Genomic DNA, 22,335 nt, shown 5'->3' with positions numbered 1-22,335 from the left:
TGAGTGGCTAAGGGAGCAGTGCTAGAACAGTGCGAATTTTGAGCCTACATCGCCCGCTGCAGAGCCTAAATTCGCTTGTTCTGGCATAGCTTTCCCAGTCCTCTAGGAGTAATTCTAATGCATTAGATGATAAACACTGTATTTTTACACATGATTAAAGGTGTTTTTATATTGTAAACTACTGTTTCTCACAATTAGTGTGCTCAACTTTATTATAAATGCATCAGAAATGATCCTGAGTGGCTAGGGAAGAAGTGCCAGAACAGTGCGAATTTTGAGTCTACATCGCCGTTTTTGCAGAGGCCAAATTCGCACTGTTCTGCACAGCTTCCTCTGTCCTCCAGGAGCATTTCTGATGCCTTAGGTGACAAACTGGCACATGATAGACACTCCATGTTAAACAAACATGATGACACCGAGACATTGTAAGAGAAACTTAAATTTTTAATTATCAGAAGGTTACAAATGAAAGCCAGATAGGCTTGTTACAAAGGGGGTTTAAAACAAAAGAGTTGCTTCAAAAAAAAGGTTAACATCTAAGATCTCTAGATCGTGTCTCGCTCGCCTTAAATGCACCGAGCTAGTTGCATGTCCTTGGCATATATGGTAATCCTCTTTGTATGTATTGCAAGGAGGTTGGTGTCTTCAAAAAGCCCAACAAGGTAAGCCTCAGAGGCTTCTTGCAATGCTTCAAGGGCAATCCCCTGCACACGGAACTCTGTTCTATATCATTGGAGAATCTCCTTCACTGTGCGAGCGAAAGGGGCTCTTCTTATCAGCAACTCGGTGTTCCTCTAATAAAACTTGATTTCTTGTAGAGCCCTATGCCCTTGGCGCATCCTTCTCCTTGGAGCTCTCTATGTTGTGTTGGTGCATTGGCGAGGTTGGGACTTCCTTTGCTTGAAGAGCTTGACCTTTCTATGCTTGCGCGCACTTGCAGGAACCTCCTCTTGGTCTCTCTCATAGTCTGAATCCTCCTCCTCCTGTTGTTGCTGTGGTACTTGTGTATCAAGTTCCTCCCGGGTAGGTAAGGGACCCTGTCCTGGTAGTAAGGTTTTGCCACCTATGGTGCTATGCAATGTAGGAATGTTTTCACCAACCCGGTCGAACTGCTCATCATCGGCCTCTCTGTCTTGATCTCTGGGGTGGCTGCATTGTGGGGTCTTCTTCACACGCTTGGTCCCACTAGAAGGGTCTGCATGTGTGCGTTGGTGTCACTGTGAGAGAGGAGGGTTGGACTCTGGTGATCCCATTGGGCGTATCCTAGAATCCAAGGGGTAACTCTCTTCCATGGTGTAACTAATATGTGGTCGTTGGGTGCCTTGCACTGTGTTTTGTAAAGGCATAGTAACATGTGCGGTGTTCTTGGTGCGTGCCATATCCATGTACGACTATGCTAACATGGTGATGTGCTGGTGTCCTTACGTGGGTGCCTACGTAGATCTTGAGCTTAAGCTCTCTAAAAAAGTGAAATGAAAATGAAGTGAGAGAAGGAACTATTAATAGTTTTTTTAAGGGGAAAAAAAAAACCTAACTAAACTTATTTTCTTAGCCTTATTACATCTAGATTTAGGCTGGTGCGTGCACAACCCAACGCCTCCCTTGTCTCCTCATTCGTGCCACGCCAAGCACCATGCCTATGGGGAGCATTGGATGGTCTGCAACCATTCAAGCCAAGCATGACTTTTTGCAGCCTTACGTGCCTCTTACGCACGTTTAGATTGTTGGGCCCACTCCCTAACCAATACCCTTCCAAAGGTTATGCAATAAAACTAATTGAACATCTCTTGTAGTTAGTTTGTACGTGTTCCTCCTGCAGAAGCTCCACCTCCATGTCTTGTATTTTTGAAATAAACTCCTCTTACTTTATAATGTGATTTCTCCATCCCTTGGGTACTCCACATGTCGAGCGATCCATACTTGTTTATGAAATACGCACCATGCGCATAAACTATGTGCCGTACACATGACAATAGAATTTAATTAGAAAAAGTCAAGGTTAAAATATCAATTTATTTTTTTACTGTACAACTTACCATATAGTGTGTTACTTTACTCTCTCCCCAAGCACCTAGCACACTTTTGGTGAATTCTATGATATGTTGTTGGAATGATGCTCGTTCTTGGACAGTTGTGCTACTTTGATTCATAATGTGAACCATGCTATTGAAATTTATCCAAAGCTCTGTTTGCGCATATGTACAAGAGCTGGCATTGGACAATCTACATTTGTGGTGATTGCACCACACAAGACTCTCCAGAGTCCCCAAGTCTTCTTTGAATTCTCTATGTTTGCTGGCTTCTCCAAAAATCTCCTTGCCTTTGATCCAGTCATGGAGACCTTTTGAGCAACCTCGTATGACATACCAGAGGCCTTCTTATTCACTTCAATTTTCACATTTTCGCCATGGCAGCCCAAAAAATTCAAAAGATGCTCTAATTTACCAAGGGCTGCAACTTTCCTCTCTTGTGTAGGCATTTTGAATGCATAATCGATATGGCACTTAAGCAATCGATCAAAGATTCTCATGAATGCATGAAGTGTGCAAAAGTGAATATTCTTTAGTGGAAAATTAATGATGGGGCTCCAATTTGAATTCCTGTTTGGTTCTCCTAGCATATCATGAGACATGACACCTTCCACCCATCTTGCATTTGGTTGTTCCTCATCTTCATCACATCAGTTGACTCGGTTGGATCTACTGCATCTTCCTGTTGCTTCTTCCCTTTCTTGGGACCTTTCAAGGCATCCTTCCCAACAAAACCAACCTTCTGTATACCTTTTCCATTTGTCTTTTTCTGCATAGGAATATCAATCTCAGCATTGCAATATAGACAAGGCCATCCCTATGTCGCGCCTTGAGCACAACCCATCATGCATTTAATTGTCTTCAAATCTCTCCCAAGATGCCAATCCACCTTGAACTTTCCTATGTTTTCTACATCTAAAAGTTGACCATCAATTTGCTTTTTGATTACATGTGTTATCTAGGGAGTCCTTTCAAACATCCATGTCAATACCTCATGTGTCTCCTTCGGTACCTCGAATGCACCAAGCCACCAGACCTCTTTCTCAGATTGCACACTAAAACTTGGTTTGGTAGTCTTTTCCCATGCACATATCATGGCCTCATTCATGAGCGTAATGCTCATACGTTCCAGCTTCCGACCTTTCACAATTTGGCACTCATCTAGCTTGAGCACAAATGAAAGTATGCTCCCCAAAACTACAAATAAACCGTAATTTACAATATTCAAAACAAAATAATCGTCTTCATTTTTTACTGAAAAACATGAATAGTAGCAATTGCAAGTTCTCACCTTCTGGTGAAAGACCATAGAACTTCACCATAGCTTGTTGTAGTCTCTCAATATGAACAAAGATGTTATTGTAAACATCATAGTGAAATTTTATACTTGTCTTGATTTTCTTTCTGCTCGACCCTGTGTCTAATGTTAGTGTGCCCTCAATGTGATAAAAATGTCCTATAGCTCGCTGCACATCATCATTATTGATACGCTTAACATTGTGAATCACCTTGAGTGTAGGAAATAAAGTGCCAGTGATTCCTTGTCTTAGAAATGCATCTTTTACAACCTGACGGATTGCTTAGTACCCTTTCATGCTGATTCCAGCCGCATCACAAGCATGTTGAATTAATGAAGAATCGATGGAGGTGGTAATCTCGCTCACCACATTACTGACAAACAGCTTGGCGTATTTTAGGATGATGAGGGTCAGTAATAATTGAGAGAATATCCTTGGTATTCAGGAATGACTTTGACCAAATTCTTTCATCCCTCTTCGTTAGAACCACACACCTCTTGGCAAAAAATTCCTAGCAGAACACAAATCATGACTATTTTGTTTAAATCACTGAGTGCATAATGAAAGTTTATGTTACTTACTTTGTTGTACGAATCCTTTTCTTCCATGCTCCACCTTTAAACACAAGAGATTCTATACCAGCCAATGTCTTTTTGTATTCATGAGCACCATTTGGCGTTGCTTTAAGTCGTTTGATAAGTTCCTCTAGCCTTTGAATCTTTGCATCCTTCTCCACATTCTCTCCGAGGATCTCTTTCATTTTATCTGATGATGTTTTAAGTCCTTTTTGACATTGTAAAAGACTGAATTGTGATGCTTGCAATTGAGATTGGAGAATATGGGTTTACCAAGCTCCACTTGTAGTCAATCTTCTGCAGTATCCTAACAAGCCAAGCTCTCCTTCACCAAATTGCATAAAAGATGATAAATCGTGGAAAGGAGGGTTTGCTTTTAATGGAGGGTCAATTGGATAGAGATGCCCATCAACCCAAAGATCTACATTTTTCTCCTTAGCTATTCTACGAGCTTAGACAGATTGTGCATCAGTAGGATGGGTTTTTTTAGAGCTACCATACTCTTCAAGAATACGAATGCGTAAATCAACCTTCCATTTTTTAGCTTCACAAGGGGCTACACACACAGCTTGCAAAGGCTCCATAGTTAAGTAGACAAAGAAGCTAAAGCAGAGAGATCCTCAGAGGGAGGGAGAGAGAGAGAGAGAAAGAGAGAGAGAGAGAGAGAGAGAGAGAGAGAGAGAGAGAGAGAGAGAGTGAGAGAGACTGTTAAAACTTTGCTGTTGGAGATTTAACACAAATCCATTTTTCTAAGTAGAAAATGATATTTTTGATATACAAATATACAAACATGGAGTTTTTCATCAATAAATTATATTTATGAGAAAAATTAAAAAATTAATAATTTTTGGGGTCCCCATAATTTCGGGATCTCATGGATGTAGTGGTTCCTGACAGTTAGTTATGTTTATAGGGTTGTGGAGACCTGACAGTTACTTATGGATATACTAGCTCCTGACAGGCTTCTGACGTGACCCTTAAATTACAAGCTTTTTGGAGAAATAATTTTATTTTCATCATACGTATTGGTTGGGTGGTGTTTTTTCCACCTCAAAATGTTAAAAAATTAAAAATAAAAAAAATAAAGAAATTTTACTTTTTGGGGCCCACCTAAATACGAGATTGTTTTGCTGATATGGAAGGGAGATATGGTGGAAGTTAATGAGAAAGGAGATTTCAAACTGACAAGAAAGATTCAATTTGTAGAGAGTGAAGATAAAAAATTCATACATATTGGTTGGGTGGTGTTTTTTCCACCTCAAAATGTAAAAAAATAAAAAATTTTACTTTTTGGGACCCACCTAAATACGAGAATGTTTTGCTGATGTGGAAGGGAGATATGGTGGGAGTTAATGAGAAAGGAGATTTCAAACTGACAAGAAAGATTCAATTTGTAGAGAGTGAAGATAAAATTCAAAAAGTAAGAGAGAAAGTATGAGAAAAGTCAAAAAGTAAGAGAGAGAGTATGAGAATATTCCCTTTAAAAAGTGAAACTAGGGAGGTATGGCTGATGTGGCAAGGCAAAAAATAGGGGTCATCATAGCCTTTGTCTCCCTTAAGCCCAGCTTTTTAAGCTCTAATCCCTTAAAATTAGGAATCCTTAGGAGGCCCTTTTTGGGTCCAAAAAATTCCTAATGCCTTGAGTAGATTGAGAAATGGGGATGGTGGTAGTAGGAGGTTTAGGGTTGGAGCCAACCGCGTGTGGGAAATTGAAGGTGCCTCCAAGGATGGCCTTGGGAGGAAGAAACAAATGGATTGCGGGATGTCTCCCATTTATGTTTCTTTGGAAGAGGTTGGGGATTGGGGGCATTGGTCAATCACTTTGCCAAAAACTGCGATCAAAATGGACAAGGTACGAGGGTGAAACTCTTTGCCAATGGCATGACAAAGGAACTTTGTGAGTATATGTACATAATGTATCTTGCGTGCCAGGTTCTTGCAAGAACTTTGGAGCTCATTGATGAAGGCTTGGGTCCAATTTGTCGGTTGGCCGAAAAGCAGCTTGGCTAGGATGGTGAGGGACACCTAATTATGGTGGTCTTGGGTCTTTTAGAGTGAGAAAAGTGAGCACATGGGCCTTTTAGTGAGTGACAAAGGTGAGCACACAGGTCGATGGCACCCATTTCGAGACTGCAATGTCATCAAATGTAGTCTTGTTAGAATTTAGGATGTCGTTTGTGATGAGGTGTAGAGCCTCGACCATGGCTTCCTTCACACTAGAATTTGGATGCATGGATCGGGAGGTGTAGGGTTGTCTGCAAAAGATCCTCGGTGAGCGGTATCTGATGAAATGACCCGCTCGCAATCTTAACCTTCCTTGAATTATTTGGATTATGGTACGATACAATGTAATTGAGGGTAAGAGAGAGATCTGGGCTCCATGGGGATTGGTTAATGAAACACATCACGAAAAGATTCCAATCACTTTTGTGCTTGACCATGATGGACACTCATTGTTTATTATCCATGAAGCACGTACATTACTCTATATCACTGCATACCATTATATTTACATTACTTTTGTGCTTGACCATGATGGACACTCACTGTTTATTATCCATGAAGCACGTACATTACTCTATATCACTGCATACCATTATATTTACAAAATAACAAAGAGAAAATATAAGAGTTTGGCTAGTACTCATCACCCAAACATAGGCTCCAAACCACATGCAATGGTAAGCCACCCAACCATAGGCTCTAAACCATGTGCAATGGTAAGCTACCCACTAGTGAGCTAGGTACTGGCATAATCCTAGCAAGCATGGCCCACAAAGCATGCACATCCTATACCACACACCCCCAGCCATCACGATTATCACTGGCATTTCCCACCATTGGGATAACCACTAGTATAGCTAGGACCATTAGAAAGTCCCAATCCTAAGGTGGAGCTTCACAACTAGAACCCCTCACAATAACAAGCCATAATCCCAACCATATCATCATTGAGATAACCATTAGTTTTTGACACCCTTGGAATGCCCGAGTCCCAAGGGAGAGCTCCATAACTAGAACCTCTCATAGTGAGCCATAATCCCAACTATATAGTCACTTGACCAGTTTACATTGCTATAAGAACCATTCGGTCGGTCTCTACACTAGCCACATTATGTCCACACAACATTCTCCCCCTCCGAGAGGAATACTGGGAGACGAAGTGTAGATACTGGTATCAAAGTGAAGTAACATTTTCTCAAGTGTTGTCTTCATCAGTATGATCCTGCTATCTAATCAACCATTAGAAATAATTCAATTTCTAAGGGTACGATCCCTACGATCCACAATGGCCATTGGTTTGTGGGGAACATATACATATATGTCCTCAAGTCTCATGAGTTCTTGGTCAGATACTAAGTTATCTCCTATACCCAACACCTCTTTCAGTGTACTGGTATGAAAGGTAGCACCCGTACTCCATCTGGGAGATGCAATCTATAAGCAACCTTATTAATCTTTTTCAAGATCATAAAAGGTCTAACAAATCTCGGAGACAACTTATAAACTTTTCCAATCCTCATTACTTGAGATTCTTTTGGGATTCTCAAGTTACCCATTGACCTTCTTCAAAGACTCTAGTTGATGCTTGGTTAGCATAAAATTGTGCTTTGTCCTGTGCACTCTTTATGCTCTTTGTTTTATAAACTGCAACATATCTTGTTATTGTTTTAAGAAATCAACAACAATAGCACCAACTTAGACCTTCTCTAAGCCAATCATCCAAGGGGGCTCTATGCTGAAAGCCATATGTGAGTGTAAAAGGGCTCATCTTAGTAGTAACAGAATGCTTAGCACTATTGTAAGCAAACTCTACTAACGAAAGTTAATCTTCCCAATGAGACTATCTCAAATAGATGCACGTAGCATATCTTCCATGGTCTGATTTTCACGTTATGTCCTATCAGACTCAGGATGGTCAAATGAACTCATAATCAACTTAGTATCCAATTTCTTGAATACTTCATGCTGACGTTGTAGAATATGTGATGAGTGCTAACGCTTCATTGTACCACAATAAAGAAATAGGATGCTCTTATAACTTATGTCCGTTAGACCATTTGCTAAACGGGGAGTGGACTTTCTTGGATCCTTCAACCCTGCAACAAAAAGCACACAAGCACAATATATTTTTGTAGCTACAGACTACATAACCAAATGGGTTGAGGCTAGGGAAATAATCAAGGTTGACGCTAGAGGATGATCACTAAGTTTCTTTACGCGAGTACGTCATAACGGATTGGATGTCCCCTAGAACTCATAAATATTTAGGGACTTCTTTCTAAATGAGGTGGTGGAGTTTTTCTCTTAGAAGAATTTATGGTTTCCACAGTAGTCTTTCGCTTATTATTCACAAACAAATGGACAAGCTGAGAGCACAAACAAGATCTTATATACAATGCTCTTAAAAACAATTAAAGCTTCCAGGATAGACGAAGAACAAAGCTCCCATCAACACTATGGGCTTGTCGAATTATTGACAAAATGTTAACAAGGACCACACCTCGTAACTTAGACTTTGGGCTAGATGCAATTCTCCCTATATAGAATTCATGATCCCAACTTTAAGAGTAGCAAAGCAAATGGAACAGACTGCCCTCTTCCATTAACTTTTTCTTTCCCCACCTTTTGTGAGAGAACCATCTCGAAGCACTATCTCTATTTGCATCTATCTAGACGAAGAGAGCTCTCCCTTCACTCCATTGGCAAGAAGCATTCTAATATAACAACCAAAAGATCGAATAAACAAGCTAAAGCACCCACATAGCAAAGTTGCAATTTGTAACTCTAAAGCAAGACCCGATGACGCATGAATCGCCAAAGCTAAAGCAAATTCTTGACTTGCTATTGCAACAGACGAGCTAATGCACCCACATAGAGAAGTTACAATTGCAAATCTAAGGCAAGGCCCAACGATACATACTCCAGCAAGGGAAAATAAGTTGTTGCCTTAAACATCTTCGTTGAACAACCTATTGGTTTGGAGGCTCTGTTTGCAAAGAGCTTGAATATTCAAACATCCTTTTCTGAGAAGTGCATTAGGTAGTAGGAAGATTTTGTCTATCAGAAGCACCAAAAAGTGAACACACAAATGACAAATGATTTTCTTTCCATTCCTTCCCTAATCTATTGCAAAAGTACCAATATAATATAGCAATGAAACCCATCTCAACTGTTTAAGATGGTTCTGATAGCCAGCACGAACTCCATTTGTACACATATACAAGAAATGCAGGTTTATCTTCAGAGCTTGGCCAAGAAAGGCCGGCATTTTCACTAGCCTTTCTATAGCTTGAAATGGTGTTTTCCAATACTCATACTATATGAGATTTCTGAGGAGAGAAAATAAAGTCGAGAACTGCAGGTAAATGAGCACACAGCTTGGGTAGTCTCTCCATTACTAGGTCTTCTCTTCTGCTCCCATCCATCATGATATCATGGTTAAAGTCTCAACCTTTGGCACCGTCAAAGCGGAGGCCAACTGCATGGCATGTCTTCTGTATAGCGATGGTTTGCTATTATGCTAGTAGCCAACAAAATTTGCTCAATCCCGGATCCAATTAGTCAGCTACTGCGTTTTTTCTTTATAAAACTCTAGCCGATGGAAGAGCCGTAATTTCCTGTCCAATAGGAGGCTTCTCGTTTCCCTGAATTTCACCATTTTCTACACTTTCAAACTCATAGCTATACCCCATGTATTCTGATAAGACCTGCGAGTCATGACCAGAATGGAATGGAGAGTTGGGAGTTCTCCTAGGACTTGGTGATGGGGTTGGGGACACACTCGGTGTTGCCAGGGGAGTTACATATGGAGCATGGACAGAAAGACTAAGAGAGTATCCACGCCTCCGAGATGATGTTATCCGTGTTTTCACAGCTGGCGGAGCTGGTGGCAATGACCGTCTGCTCATGTCATCGACATAAAGAACATCTTCAATACGGGCACTAATGTTGAAGGCCAAGCTTTCCAAAACACGAGAATAGCTTTCAAGTATGGATTGCCCAACATCCTGCATAATCCCAGTTTACAAAACATTTCAGCCATTGCTTTCTGAGCAGTACGTCCCTACAGTGTTGGAAACACACCTAAACGTGAGTAACCAATAAATACCTTGTTGTGCTGGATCTTGGTCATGTCGAGAAGGGATTGCCGTAGATTTGGAAACTTTTGCTTTAAGCATAGTAAAAGGCTTTCTGCTCTTCCTGCAAGAAACTCCCTCCTTTCCACATCCGATACAAAATCCTTCACAAGACCCCAGGAGTTTTTGCTGTTCTGTTTAGCATCTTTCAGGGGCTTCTGCATATTCCTAGATTGTCTTCCGCGTCGCCAGACATGAATGGCAGCTTCAATCCGGTTTGCCACATCCACTGCTTTGTGCTCACTTGACAAATCAAGGGTACATAGAAGAGCCTCAGCAGAGAAGTACTCTGAAGTGATGTGCCTGTACAGAACCTCGCCAAGGCTTGTCTTCCCATTCTTCAGACAAACAAAATCAAGCCATTCAGCAGCTCTTACTTTGTTGATTAAACCACCATACTAACTGCACTTCAGAAGGAGACAAAGTGAAACATCTTAACTGCAATACATACCTTTGGCAAAGCATCCCAATATACATCTGGGATATCCATTTCAGATAATACTTGGGTATTAATTGCCACCGCAGCCTTGAGTATTTGGTTTATACACTCTCTCTGGTGCTGCAGGCGCTTCTTCCCATCTTCAGACAAACCGTTTATAGGAACCTTTGGTGTGGGAAGCCACCACTTCTCTTCCTGCCTCTGATGAGTGACTCTGTGAATGCCATGACTGTTTTCATCAGCTATAACAATCCCTTGATCCACATACCAAAACTCTGTTTCACAGAAGCTGTCCAATGACTCCTGCAAATTGAGGTGCAGTTGCCTGAGATATCTTAAATAAAAAGACCTTTCTGCCCCAATATGGCGATACCTGATAGAAAGAAAAAATACATACCAGAAGCATTGCATCCAACTTTCGCAATGCCGGAAGATTAACATGAATATCAGATCGAGGTCTGCTAACCATCACCTGGGAAAAACTTGTGAAGGTGTATGAGTAAACTGCAAGACAAGACAATGATCGACACATAGGAGACAGAGAGATAAATTGAAATTCACCTCAAAGTTGCTGCCATCTGGCAATGTCTGCCAGGAAGGCACAAGCTCTACAATATGTTCAGCCACCGAAAGAAGCCAATCCATTTCTCTTCTCCACATTGTTTTTCGTCCTGCAGAGAGGGGCTCAAGTCTCCATAGCTCTCCAAATACCGAGGCTGCAAGCAACAGACTTGCACAAAACAATCAATGCTCCTCTTCCTAGATGTAAAGATGAGATGACATCATGTAATCTGATAATTAAAATCCCACTACATTACTGAAAAAGAAAGGACTATAATGCTCACCAGATAGATTAGTGATAGCATTTGAGATGGCTAATGCAGAGCAAACCCCCTTCCCACCACCAGACATGTCTTCACCAAGAAGAAGCTTGGAAAATTTCTCCTTCATCATCTCAGCTTCTGTGAAATCAATTCACAAACATCAAAAAATGCATGTTAAGGAATAAGTGCTGCTGGTAAAGTCATTCAGGACTGTGACATGCATCACTAATCAGTTACTTTAACAAACGATTGTCAAGGAAAGGCTCACACTTCAAGCTTTCAGTGCTTGCTGGGAACTGCTGGAACACATGCTCATGCAGGCTTACTGGCTGTAACATTTTCTGAGACGAATTAAGTACTATATGCCTCCTGCACTCGTAGGGCACAGTGTAGGATATTCTGTAGCAGTTTCCAGCATCTGCCGTCCTATTGATGAAAACCATATGTAGAGGGAAACTTTTATTATACTCATTTCACCCTCATGATGATGGAAATGGGGGTCTCTTCACATAATCAAGCAGCATATATTCAGCTGGTTCGATTGGAGAGTTCAATTAGAGTAAAGTTTGAGCATCTTAACGCAGTGACAGAAAAATGTATTAAAAAGGCATCGGGAAGGACTCCTTGTGTAAACCTGATACACAGGCAAAATCCTCCCTCTGGAACCACAAGGAGAGCGCTTTAAGTACCGCTCTTCTGTGCAGACAGTCATGGTCTGTCAGTGCAATGATCTTTATCTACCAGAGGACTGTATGAACAAAGCAATGCAAAAGACAAAGCCCAAGTGGTTACAATGTACATTTTTGAGGGCAGTGTGAAGGTTGAAGCCAAGCCTATTAACATTAAATTAATTTCCGAAAGAAGCCCGTGTGTTCATCCATCCATCAGGCTTGACCAACTGGCAAAGAGGGGCAAGTTTGAATGGTTGTACTCCATTTTTACACCAGAGAAACATTGTGTTTTGACAAGGGGATGGCTAGAGAGGTAGCCCAGACAGGATGGGGCATGGCAAGCTTACCAGAAAGCTCGGATTTCTTTTTAGGTTCCCAAGTTGGCTTGGAAAGGAAAGATGGAGGGGGGCCTGGGAGGCACTTGTTGAAAGTGGCGGGCCATGGAGATGAACCATCTGGGCTAACGGTGCTGCTCGACCCATCCTCCTCTTCTTCTTCTTCATCTTGTTCTGCATGCCCCCCCGGCTCACTCCTTAGGTCTCCGAAGCTGAGGCTGAGGGCCTCGGAGGAGCTCAGTCCATCCCCGCTTACAATCGAGCTCCCGCAGTCGAAGCTCACCTGCTCAAACTGTTCCTCCAATGTTCCCACGTCCAGTCTGTTGTACAATGGATTCATGTATACCTCCTTCATCCTTTGCCCTCTACACACACAAACAAGCCAGGAAACAAAACCTGCCACATCAACTTTCCCCAATTCAAAACGCCCAAAATCACTTTAAAACATTTTGAGATCTCAACGTGGAACATGCAAATATAAGCCCCAAATGCTGTGAATACAATGTGGCTCACGATCCTCCTTAGTGCAGTAGAAGATACAACACCCACGCGTGTGAGATGTACGATACAGCATAGCATTTGAACAGCGCTCTACAACAAAAGGCAAGGAGGAGGAGGGAGCAGAGAAGGGATGCTTTGCAGTACCACGGCTATAAGCTCGAAGGAAAACTAATGCTTTAGCTCGATGAGAGGTTGATTAGTTACCTTGACTTTAGTTTACACCATCATCCTTGCAATGCGAGATCAAAGCTCAATTCCACCTTCTCCACAGTTTTTCTTATGGAGGGATGTTGTTCCAAATGATAGCTGGTCCAATCAGTGATTTCGGGTCAAGCAAATTGGATGCAAAAAAACATCACTGCGAGAGAAGACTCTGCATCTCTTCCTCTCTCATCTGCGGTATGCTGGTTAAGCCCTGTAACAGACCAAGAAAACGCTTGCACAGGCTCTTGAAGAAGCAGAAGAACTGTGCCTTGGAAAGCAATTGGTGGCCGGTGGAATAATGACGAGGTTGGGTTGTAAGAGATAGGAGAGTCGGCGGGTTAAGGAGCAGCACCTATCGCGTCCTCCTGCTGCACATCTACTATGAGTCTGCGACGAATCCTTCTAAAAGAAAAAACAGGCGTGTAAGGAAAAGGGTGGGGAGATGGTGGTACGAGAGAAGAGAGTACGCAGAACAAACACCTAGAGCGAGAGGCAGCAAGGTTCAAGCTCTCTCTCTCTCTCTCTCTAGTGCGTTGTTCACCTCCGGGCCGTGCACCCCCCTGTCAATGCCAGGAAGTAAAGCGATAGCTTGGCCGGCCCGACAGACAGAGAGGCACAGAGCTTCCTTACTGGCTTCACCGATAGCTATATGCTATGTAGTATCAGTATGGCCTTGCATTCATGACAATAATCTATTGCAAAAGCAGATGAGCAATGGGGCAAAAATCCCCAGGCCGGGTTACCAAACGATGAAGGTCAAAGTAAATTGAAACATATTTATATATCTGAGAAATTTATTGCGAAAATTGGACGACATGGCATTGGCAATGGTCGTTATTCGTTATTATATTATAAAAAGTCGGGAAAGGATCCAATTTCGTAGGCTGTTCAGTGTGAGACAAACGAGAAAATTTTGCTCCGTTTTTTTTTGGGGGGGGGGGGGAGGCAACGCTGCAGAGAGACAGCAGAAGAGCAGTCTGCCAGGGGCTTGAGACTCGAGAGTTCCATGCCATAAATAGCCTCCCCATTTTGCACACGAGAGCTGAATGCACCCAGGCCACCCAGCCCAATCAATCAAGCCAAATAGTAGTTAATAGTATTTGGGGTACAACAACAGGGTACGCCCTACGGTTGCTGCAATAAAATTTCAAAATCTTTAGGTGGGTTAAAAGAGTTGATCTTCAATTTATGCATTGCCCAACCCGAATTCATATTATTATGCAAGGAAGGGGCTTAGCTTTCATTTCTGGCTTTGGGAGTCGCGTAGGACCGTAGATTGCCCTGAACCCCTTCAATAACTATTCCCATGATAAATCTACGTTCATTGTTTTTTTATAAGCTAGCTTCCGTAGGTTACAACTTAGCTCAATTAAAACGCTTTTTTTTAATGGGTCCTCCTCCTGCGGCTATTCATTGCTGATGAGCTCCAGCAGAAGACTCACTTGCACATGGGCTTGCTAATTTTAGCAGACTTTTTCGCGCTTGATTTCAAAAAGCAGTACCCATTTTTTCTTCACATGTTTGTGTCTCACGTCATCTCGGGACTTGCTAAACGCAATGCTTATACTTTAACATCGTCTGGATTCATTAAGATTGGGAATGTCCGCCTAATCTCACTTGAATTCGTCATTCCTAACCTCACTAAAATTAAACTTTGACCGAGTCGATTGTTTTATTGGTCCCGACGCTGAGGACTCCTGTAAAATCTTCTCGATTTCCTGTCTGTTAATTATTAGTTTATATAATTTTCTTCGAAAAATGCGATGGATCATCCATTTAAATCAAGGTAAGCCTAAACCTGCGACGGGATTACTTTAGCGCGGTCAGGATTAGGCGAGTTTGTCTCAAGCGCCATGAAGGTTTTAAAAAAATTAATTTTTTTTATATATCTCGATATTTATAAACAAATTTTTAATATTTTTCACTCTTTTGGTCTTTTGGCATATATTTGGAAAAAAAAACAGTTTCTAAGATCTCACTTCTATAATAAGCAATGATGTGAGGAGGCTGGACGACGAGTAACAGATTCTTGAAGTTCAACATTCAAAAATATATTGTTAAGAACTTAAGAGCTTCACTAACCTACAAAATTATGTAATACGAAAGTATGGTTAAGATAATTTAATGTATAGAAATTAGGATCGACAAAGAAAAGAGGACTTTTGTTTGCAGACAAAACAAAAGTTCCAACTGACACACACCTACAAGAAGAAGGTGAAGACATCATTGTGATAAGAGGAGAGAGGCCTATTTCTGAAATCGTGCCGCCGGTATTAGCTATCATTAAAAGTGTGGCATGTGAAGAGGAGTTATTATTAGATTATTTTGGGTGCTTTTCCTCCTGTGAAAATGTGGATGGATCATGGACATGGTGAAAACCGAAAAGCTTGTGAGGTTGGTGATGATGATGATGATGAGAAATTCGTTTTGCACACGCGCGGAGTGTGAGACCATCATCATCACCATAACCATTCGATTCGACGTCGTCGTCGTCGTCGTCGTCATCATCATAATACTATATATACGTGCAAGTTTGGCAATGCTGCATGCGACATGGCTCGCTCGTGTGAGAAAAAGATAAAGATATTGTGAGAGTGTGTGTGGGTGCGGGGGTGGAGTGCAAGCCAAGAAGGAATCGGTCGGTTCCCGATGACACCTCTGTTTGCGGCGCTGCCATTGCTCAGGAGTCAGGGCCCGCCTCAAACGCATCCATTCCAATTTCCACTACTCAGTGCTCGATTTTTTTTTTTTAAAAAACCCCTGCAATGAAGTCAGATATTACAAGAATTCAATTACACACTGGTCCCGTGGTTATCCAAGATAGGAAGCCTACATCTCAATGAATTTTGGAGAGAGCGAGCTAGAAAAATTAACAATAAGGGTTAAAGTCATATTACCCAGCTCTGGGATGGAAATAACTTCTGCCGGAAAGAAGCACGCCAATTGGTGGAATAGTTTAGTCTCAACATAAATGAAAGGCTTTTGATCAAAAAGCAGGCCAATTGGTGGAATAGTTTAGTCTCAACATAAATGAAAGGCTTTTGATCAATAGGATTCTGGATACGCTGAACAAATTTCCACTACCAACCTACAACTCTCTGACGACTTGGACTGGAAGGCCTGGAAGTGGCCTAAGACCGGCCGCTTTGGATACCCTCGCACAAGGGAAACATATAACTTGCTGATGTACAGTGCAGATTGGTCCTCACCTCTTAATAAAATTTGGAAAACTCATTGGTCAGAAAATAGGTGGACTTGGTGCGTCAGCAACATCTAGCTTGCAAAATGGCCAAGCCACATGAAAGTCTTTACATGGAAAGTTTTATGGGGAGCAATCCCAACTGGCAATAAAATTCAAGTCAAGGGAATTAGCAGTGATATTTGCTTAGGTTGTAAAGCTGCTTCAGAAGATCCCTTCCATTTATTTCAGGAATGTCCGTCCATCAGGGGGCTTGCTTACAAAATATGTAAGTGGGTGCAGAAAACATGGAGCATGAAATTTTTCAAGAATGACTTGATTTTGGGTGGAAGAAAGATACAGAACCAAGCCATTCTCTCGTGCACTCAGATTATTAGATACTGCTACCTCAAACACCCATGACAAGCTACGAACTCCCGAGTCTTCGAAGAGATCTTTGTGGTACCCCAATTTGACAACATCATTCAAGAAAGCATGGAGCACATGCTGCTATTGGGGAAGAATCTTCACTCGAATGATTGGAGAATGGCACTGAGTGCTCTTCAGGGCTCAAGCGCAAGTTAGGCTCTAACACACCATCTGCATTGCCTCTAGTATGTTAATAGTGAAACCCTAGTGCACCCTCGAAGGCTTTGTATTGCAATGTATTATTTTTGACTCCTCAAGGCACAAGTAGTGCTTGAGGGACTTTGTACATTTCTTTTTGGAATGCAATACTCAGCTCAGAATTGAGTATTGAAAAAAAAACCCTTCAAATTAAAGGTGATACTTACACGCTTAAATTAAAGGCCATACTTACACGCTTAAATTAAAGGTGATACTTACACACTTAAATTAAAGGCAATACTTAGGCCTAACCATGATTTAGGCTTAAAAATCACTAGACATCATACAAATTCTTGCATTTAGAAAAATCACTAGAAATCATACAAATTCTCGGATTTATAACTAAAATGTACAAATTTCATCCCCTAAAATTAAAAGCATGGTGGAATTTCAACCGGGATTTCTGAATTTGAGTCGAAAAAATTACACTACAAACCGGGTTATGTGAGCACTGCCACTACTCACTAATCTGATAACTACAAGCAATTAGTTAAATGAAAAAGATAGCCCATTCCTACAAAATATAATTTTAGTTTTTTGTAAAGCATTCGATATTAAAACATGCCACAAAATCACCATAGACACAACACACATACAACCCTAACCAGGGTTGTATGTGATGCTCCAGACCATCAAATTCAATATTGTAAATGATAGCAGAAGAGGAAACAAATGAAACCAAAAATAAGCACATATGCATAAAACATTCAATACAATATTAGAAAGTCAAATTTCCACATCAATATAATGTAATATCCACATCATAATCACCATTCATATAACCATATGATGTAATGCATATGTTACCACGCATACTCAAAAACACATGTTTATACATACATAATGCTATGCATGAATACCTACAACAATGTATGTTCATGTCCCATCAAAATACTTAAGTAGTCCTGTACATTGGAGCCATCCTAGACTTTTTCCGATAGCATACTCCATCGTAACCTCCAAACCTCGAAGAATCTCGTCTTAAGTCTTTAACCATGTACATAAAATTACCTCTTTCCCTAGAGCTTAACTCCAAGCTTGAACTCTATATTTGCATTTGGCTAGTCCATCCATCTCTCTAAACTAGATATATTTGGGCATGGGAAGGTCCACTTCTCTTGTACTTCTCTTATGGTGACACCTACAAGTGTGGTTATTATGACATTTTGCATTACACATGGTCACTTCTTAATTTGGCAAGCATATTTGACTTGATATCTAGAGTCTTGAGCATAATCATCAAAGAATAGTTTATTAATTGATATCTAAAATAAACTATTCTTTCCAATGATATATAGCATGATGGGAAATGTTTCATAGTTAAGAAGTTTCCAATTTGGTGATGACGTGACATGTAACTACCCTTCAAGATCTTTCTAATGATATATAGCATGATGGGCAATTTTTCATATTCAAGAAGCTCCCAAATTGGTGATAATGTGGTAAGTCTTTCCAATGATATATAGTAAAAATTTCATATTCAAGAAGTTTTCAAATTGGTGATGAATCATCACGAATTTGGGAACTTCTTGAATATGAAAAATTACTTTAAAAATTTCTGAAGTTCCCAAATTGGTGATGAATCATCACGAATTTGGGAACTTCTTGAATATGAAAAATTACCCATCATGCTATATATCATTGGAAAGATCTCGAAGAGTAGATTCCTATCTACAATATATAAAAAAATGATTTGATTAATAAAAATTTAACCATCAGCCCATTTTTCTAGAAAAAGCTGGCGGAATTTTTTAGAGGGTCCTTTTTTAGTCCAAATTTTGCCTAATCAGTGGGGGTCATATTCAGCTGCATGCTTTCAAAGTGGGGGTCATATTCAGCTGCATGCTTTCAAAGTGACTCCGATTGGGCTGGATGTTATGCCACTAGTGGCTTTTTCTTTCATCTTAGTGATTCATGTATATCATGGCTTACCACCAAGAGGTAGCTAATGGTGGCCAGTTCGAGCTATGAAGCTAAGCATAGGGCTGTTTTACAGTGAATATAGAGTGTGCCCAAACACCTTTTTGGCAGATCTTGGTGTTGAATGTCCTCCACCTCCATCTTCACTCTGACAACCAGAGTACATTAGCCATTTTGTGAGAAACCGAGTGTTTTGTGCTTGCACAAAGCACATTGAGGTGCATTATCATTATGTCAGGGGAAGAGGCTCATTGTAGGAGAGATTAGCATGGCTTACGTCTCTGCACATGACCATGTGGCATATATGTTCATAAAGGCTCTCTTACAAAAGAAGTTAGAAGGTTTTTCCAAAGCTTTAGACTTAATGCCATGCGATCCGTGTACATTTTCACATCATCACTACTATAGGGGGAATTTGTAGCCATTTATATGATAGTGATGTGTGGACGTAGACATAATGGGCCGGGGAGTTTGATTAACTACATAATTCATGTACATGTTCACATTATCACTACAAGGGTGATTTGTATCCATTTATATGGTAGTGATGTGTGGACATAGACTAATAATAATGGGCCCGGGGTTCTTTTTTCCTCCTCGGGAAGTTTTTTTCCTCAAGCATGTGTGCACACTCTTATGAGTGAGTTTCCTTTAGAGGGGTGCAAATATGAACATAAGAGGCATGCATATATAAGGACTTACATAAGAACTAAAAATGTGCTTGAATCTATGAGAAAAAAGGTGGGCTAAACGATTAGAGCTAAGCTAAGAGAGATATGGTCCTCTAAATGTGTATGTGTGAACAACACCATTTTATGGTTTGAAAAGCTTATTCGAAGGTTGAATTTAATTCACCAAAGAAAAGGTTTTTCTAAGATTAAGGTGTGTATGTGTAAGCAATACTAAATTGGAGGAAGTAACTCACATTGGAGAGAAGCATTTGATTATTCCTTTTTGGACTTCATGTAACATAAGGTGGACGTGGAACTCGTTTAGTTATATGAATGATTTCAAAGAGATTTCTTTTGGAGTGTCTTGAGGGTTTCTAAGAGACGATTTTTATAAATTTATGTCTTAAATTGAGGGAGGAATGCCTCTAAAATTTATGTCTTAAATTGAGGGAGGAATGCCTCTAAAATTTAGAGGTAGAAAAGGGTAAGGATTACACAAGTGTAGTGGAAATAAGCACAGTCAAATTTTAGTATGGACATAACTTTAGATCCATACATGATCATGATACCATGTCTTTTGAGATCATCTTAGGGTTTATAAGAAAAATGAGGACATGTAATTTGCAATTTTGAGACCGTGAGAAATCTTTGAAAATCAGTCTCAAGGAAGCTTTAAAATAAGTTTTAGTGAAGTACCACATATGCTAGTGAATCTAAAACCAAGAGATCTGTGAGAATCAGGCTTAAAGAAACCTTAAAAAACAAGTATTAGTAAAGGACCACATGTGCTAGTGAAGCCAAAACCAAGGATAGTGTGGCTAAATGTTTTTGAATGATATTCGGATGTTTTCATATTAAGGTCTTCAAATTTAAGATAATGATCAACAAGGAAACATGTTAGAATAAGACAACTTCTAGAGAGAGAATGTTAAGAAAAGTTAAATAATTATAGACTATACACCCATCTGGCATAGGCAAATGATTAGTGGAGGTAAAGGTTGAATAATTAACCATGACCAAGCTGCTTTTAAGTAAAGGTATGTGAGATAAGACTATACACCCATCTGGCATAGGCAAATGATTAGTGGAGGTAAAGGTTGAATAATTAACCATGACCAAGCTGCTTTTAAGTAAAGGTATGTGAGATAAGACCAAGATTAGTTGTCAAGAAAGGTGTCTTGGTAGAGCATAAGGTTATAAGAGACTACCTTGAATATATGACCTCGTATTGCATAGATAGATAGGGCACCCAACAGCCTACTCATAAAGTGATGCATCAAATGCTTCACTTGGATCCTTTCTTAATCTGCATACTTTAGACTAATGTCCCTTTTGAATAAAACCATGAGGTTGTGATACATAAACCTCCTCATATAAATCACCATTTAAGAAAGCAGGCTTGATATCCATCTGATCTACATTCCATCCATGATACGCTGCCAATGTAATAATACACTGGGTTGTAGTCCTATGAGACGTGGGTGTAAAGGTCTCATTATAATCTATGCCCTTCTCCTAAGCATAACACAAGATTAGCACTCACACATGCTACCATTAGCTTTATGCTTAAGCTTATAAACCTAGGCCTTTTTACTATAAGACAAATATTCCAGATACTAAGTGGTGTTTTTTAGGATTGAGTCGTACTCATCCTATATGACGTGCATCCAATGATCAGTTTTATGTGTTCCTCAAAGGAAACCGGTTCCTCTTGACTGCATATATTAGCAATGAGAGCCTGATCCGAGTGGTTGCAAGATCAGGGTGCCTAGTGTTGTCCACTCAGGCACCCTCTGTAAACAATAAAAAAACAGGCATTTGTTTATCTTTAGTGGCTAATCTCTCCTAGTTAATGAAAGAATTTCCATTCAAGTTCTCTTTTGGAACAACACATGCAAATTTGGGAATATAGTTACATAATCTGATTAAGCATTAGATAGTCGAAACTCCTTATTTCCTTAGGTACAAAGGCAATGTATACACCCTGTCCCAAATTTGGACCGATTCCATAAAATGCTAATATCTTTTACATATAAACTCATATGAGATTCCCACTTTGGACCTTAGATCTTCACATAATATAGAGATTAACTTGATTTTGTTAAGAAAATTTTAAGCTATTTTTCTATTTTCTTTAAATATTTCAAGGTCTTTAAAGTGTTATAATATATACCACTTTTCTATTTTCTTTAAAGTGTTATAATATATACCACTTTTTGTACCCACAATAACTACCACTTTTTGTACCCACAATAACTACCACTTAAAATGCTCAATCTTGTAGATCAAAAGAGTGGTAGATAATGAGACATTAATAGAATATGGTGGTTAGTCAAAATTGCAAATCCAATGGTTGGATTTTTAATGATCTCTTTTCCAAAAAATTTCCAAGCTATCTGAAGGCATGCAAATATTAAATATTTAATTAGTAAAATTACATTTTTTATGTAAATCATCTAAAATCTATAGGGACTAGTGTACTTGTAATGGTGCATCTATGGAAAAAAAATTGGATCACTCTTATGTATGGAAAGATCATTTATTAATCATTTCATCATATTTTTTGATAAATTTTAATTAATTAGACTAATTTATATTAATTTAAGTTATCTTTGGTTAATTTGAGTGCATTTGTATTTTCTATTAGTTGCTTGAACTCATTTGATGTACCTTGCCCCCCCCCAAATTTGCTCTCCAAGCATTGTCCCAGTCGAGCATAAACTAGACAAAATTAGACACCCTGATCTTGCAACAACCCATCCACAAATGATTAAGATGCATGATGAAATCTTGCATGTATTCTTGCTAGGCAAAGGAGTATTCTGTAATGTTTACACCAGAGATTTTGGCAAACTCTTGGACACATACAAGCATGATGAAATCTTGCATGTATTCTTGCTAGGCAAAGGCGTATTCTGTAAT

General features: G+C 39.9%; 1 protein-coding gene across 1 annotated transcript; it reads right to left on the bottom strand.

The window, feature by feature from the left end:
* Positions 1-8,996: 8,996 nt before the first annotated feature.
* LOC147602708 (rop guanine nucleotide exchange factor 7-like) lies at positions 8,997-13,645 on the bottom strand. Its single transcript, XM_086797649.1, has 8 exons — positions 13,018-13,645; positions 12,325-12,677; positions 11,328-11,444; positions 11,044-11,198; positions 10,880-10,954; positions 10,495-10,785; positions 10,016-10,381; positions 8,997-9,914 (listed from the first exon to the last, which is right to left on the bottom strand). The coding sequence occupies exons 2-8, from the start codon at positions 12,665-12,667 to the stop codon at positions 9,489-9,491; spliced, it is 1,773 nt and encodes a 590-aa protein (XP_086653775.1). The 5' UTR covers positions 12,668-12,677; positions 13,018-13,645; the 3' UTR covers positions 8,997-9,488.
* Positions 13,646-22,335: the final 8,690 nt, after the last annotated feature.

This window comes from Cibotium barometz, chromosome 66, assembly GCF_041138505.1.
Source record: "Cibotium barometz isolate CiBa-2024 chromosome 66, ASM4113850v1, whole genome shotgun sequence".
In the NCBI taxonomy this organism is placed as follows: Eukaryota; Viridiplantae; Streptophyta; class Polypodiopsida; order Cyatheales; family Cibotiaceae; genus Cibotium; species Cibotium barometz.
This window is presented reverse-complemented; position numbering and strand designations above follow the sequence as displayed.

Coding starts and splice junctions, on each gene's coding strand:
- LOC147602708 (XM_086797649.1), bottom strand. CDS start 12,667: ATGAAGGAGGTATACATGAATCCATTGTACAACAGACTGGACGTGGGA. Junction 10,786..10,879: donor AGTTGGATGCAATGCTTCTG/GTATGTATTTTT, acceptor CTCAATTTGCAG/GAGTCATTGGACAGCTTCTG. Junction 9,915..10,015: donor CCAAGATCCAGCACAACAAG/GTATTTATTGGT, acceptor GGGATTATGCAG/GATGTTGGGCAATCCATACT.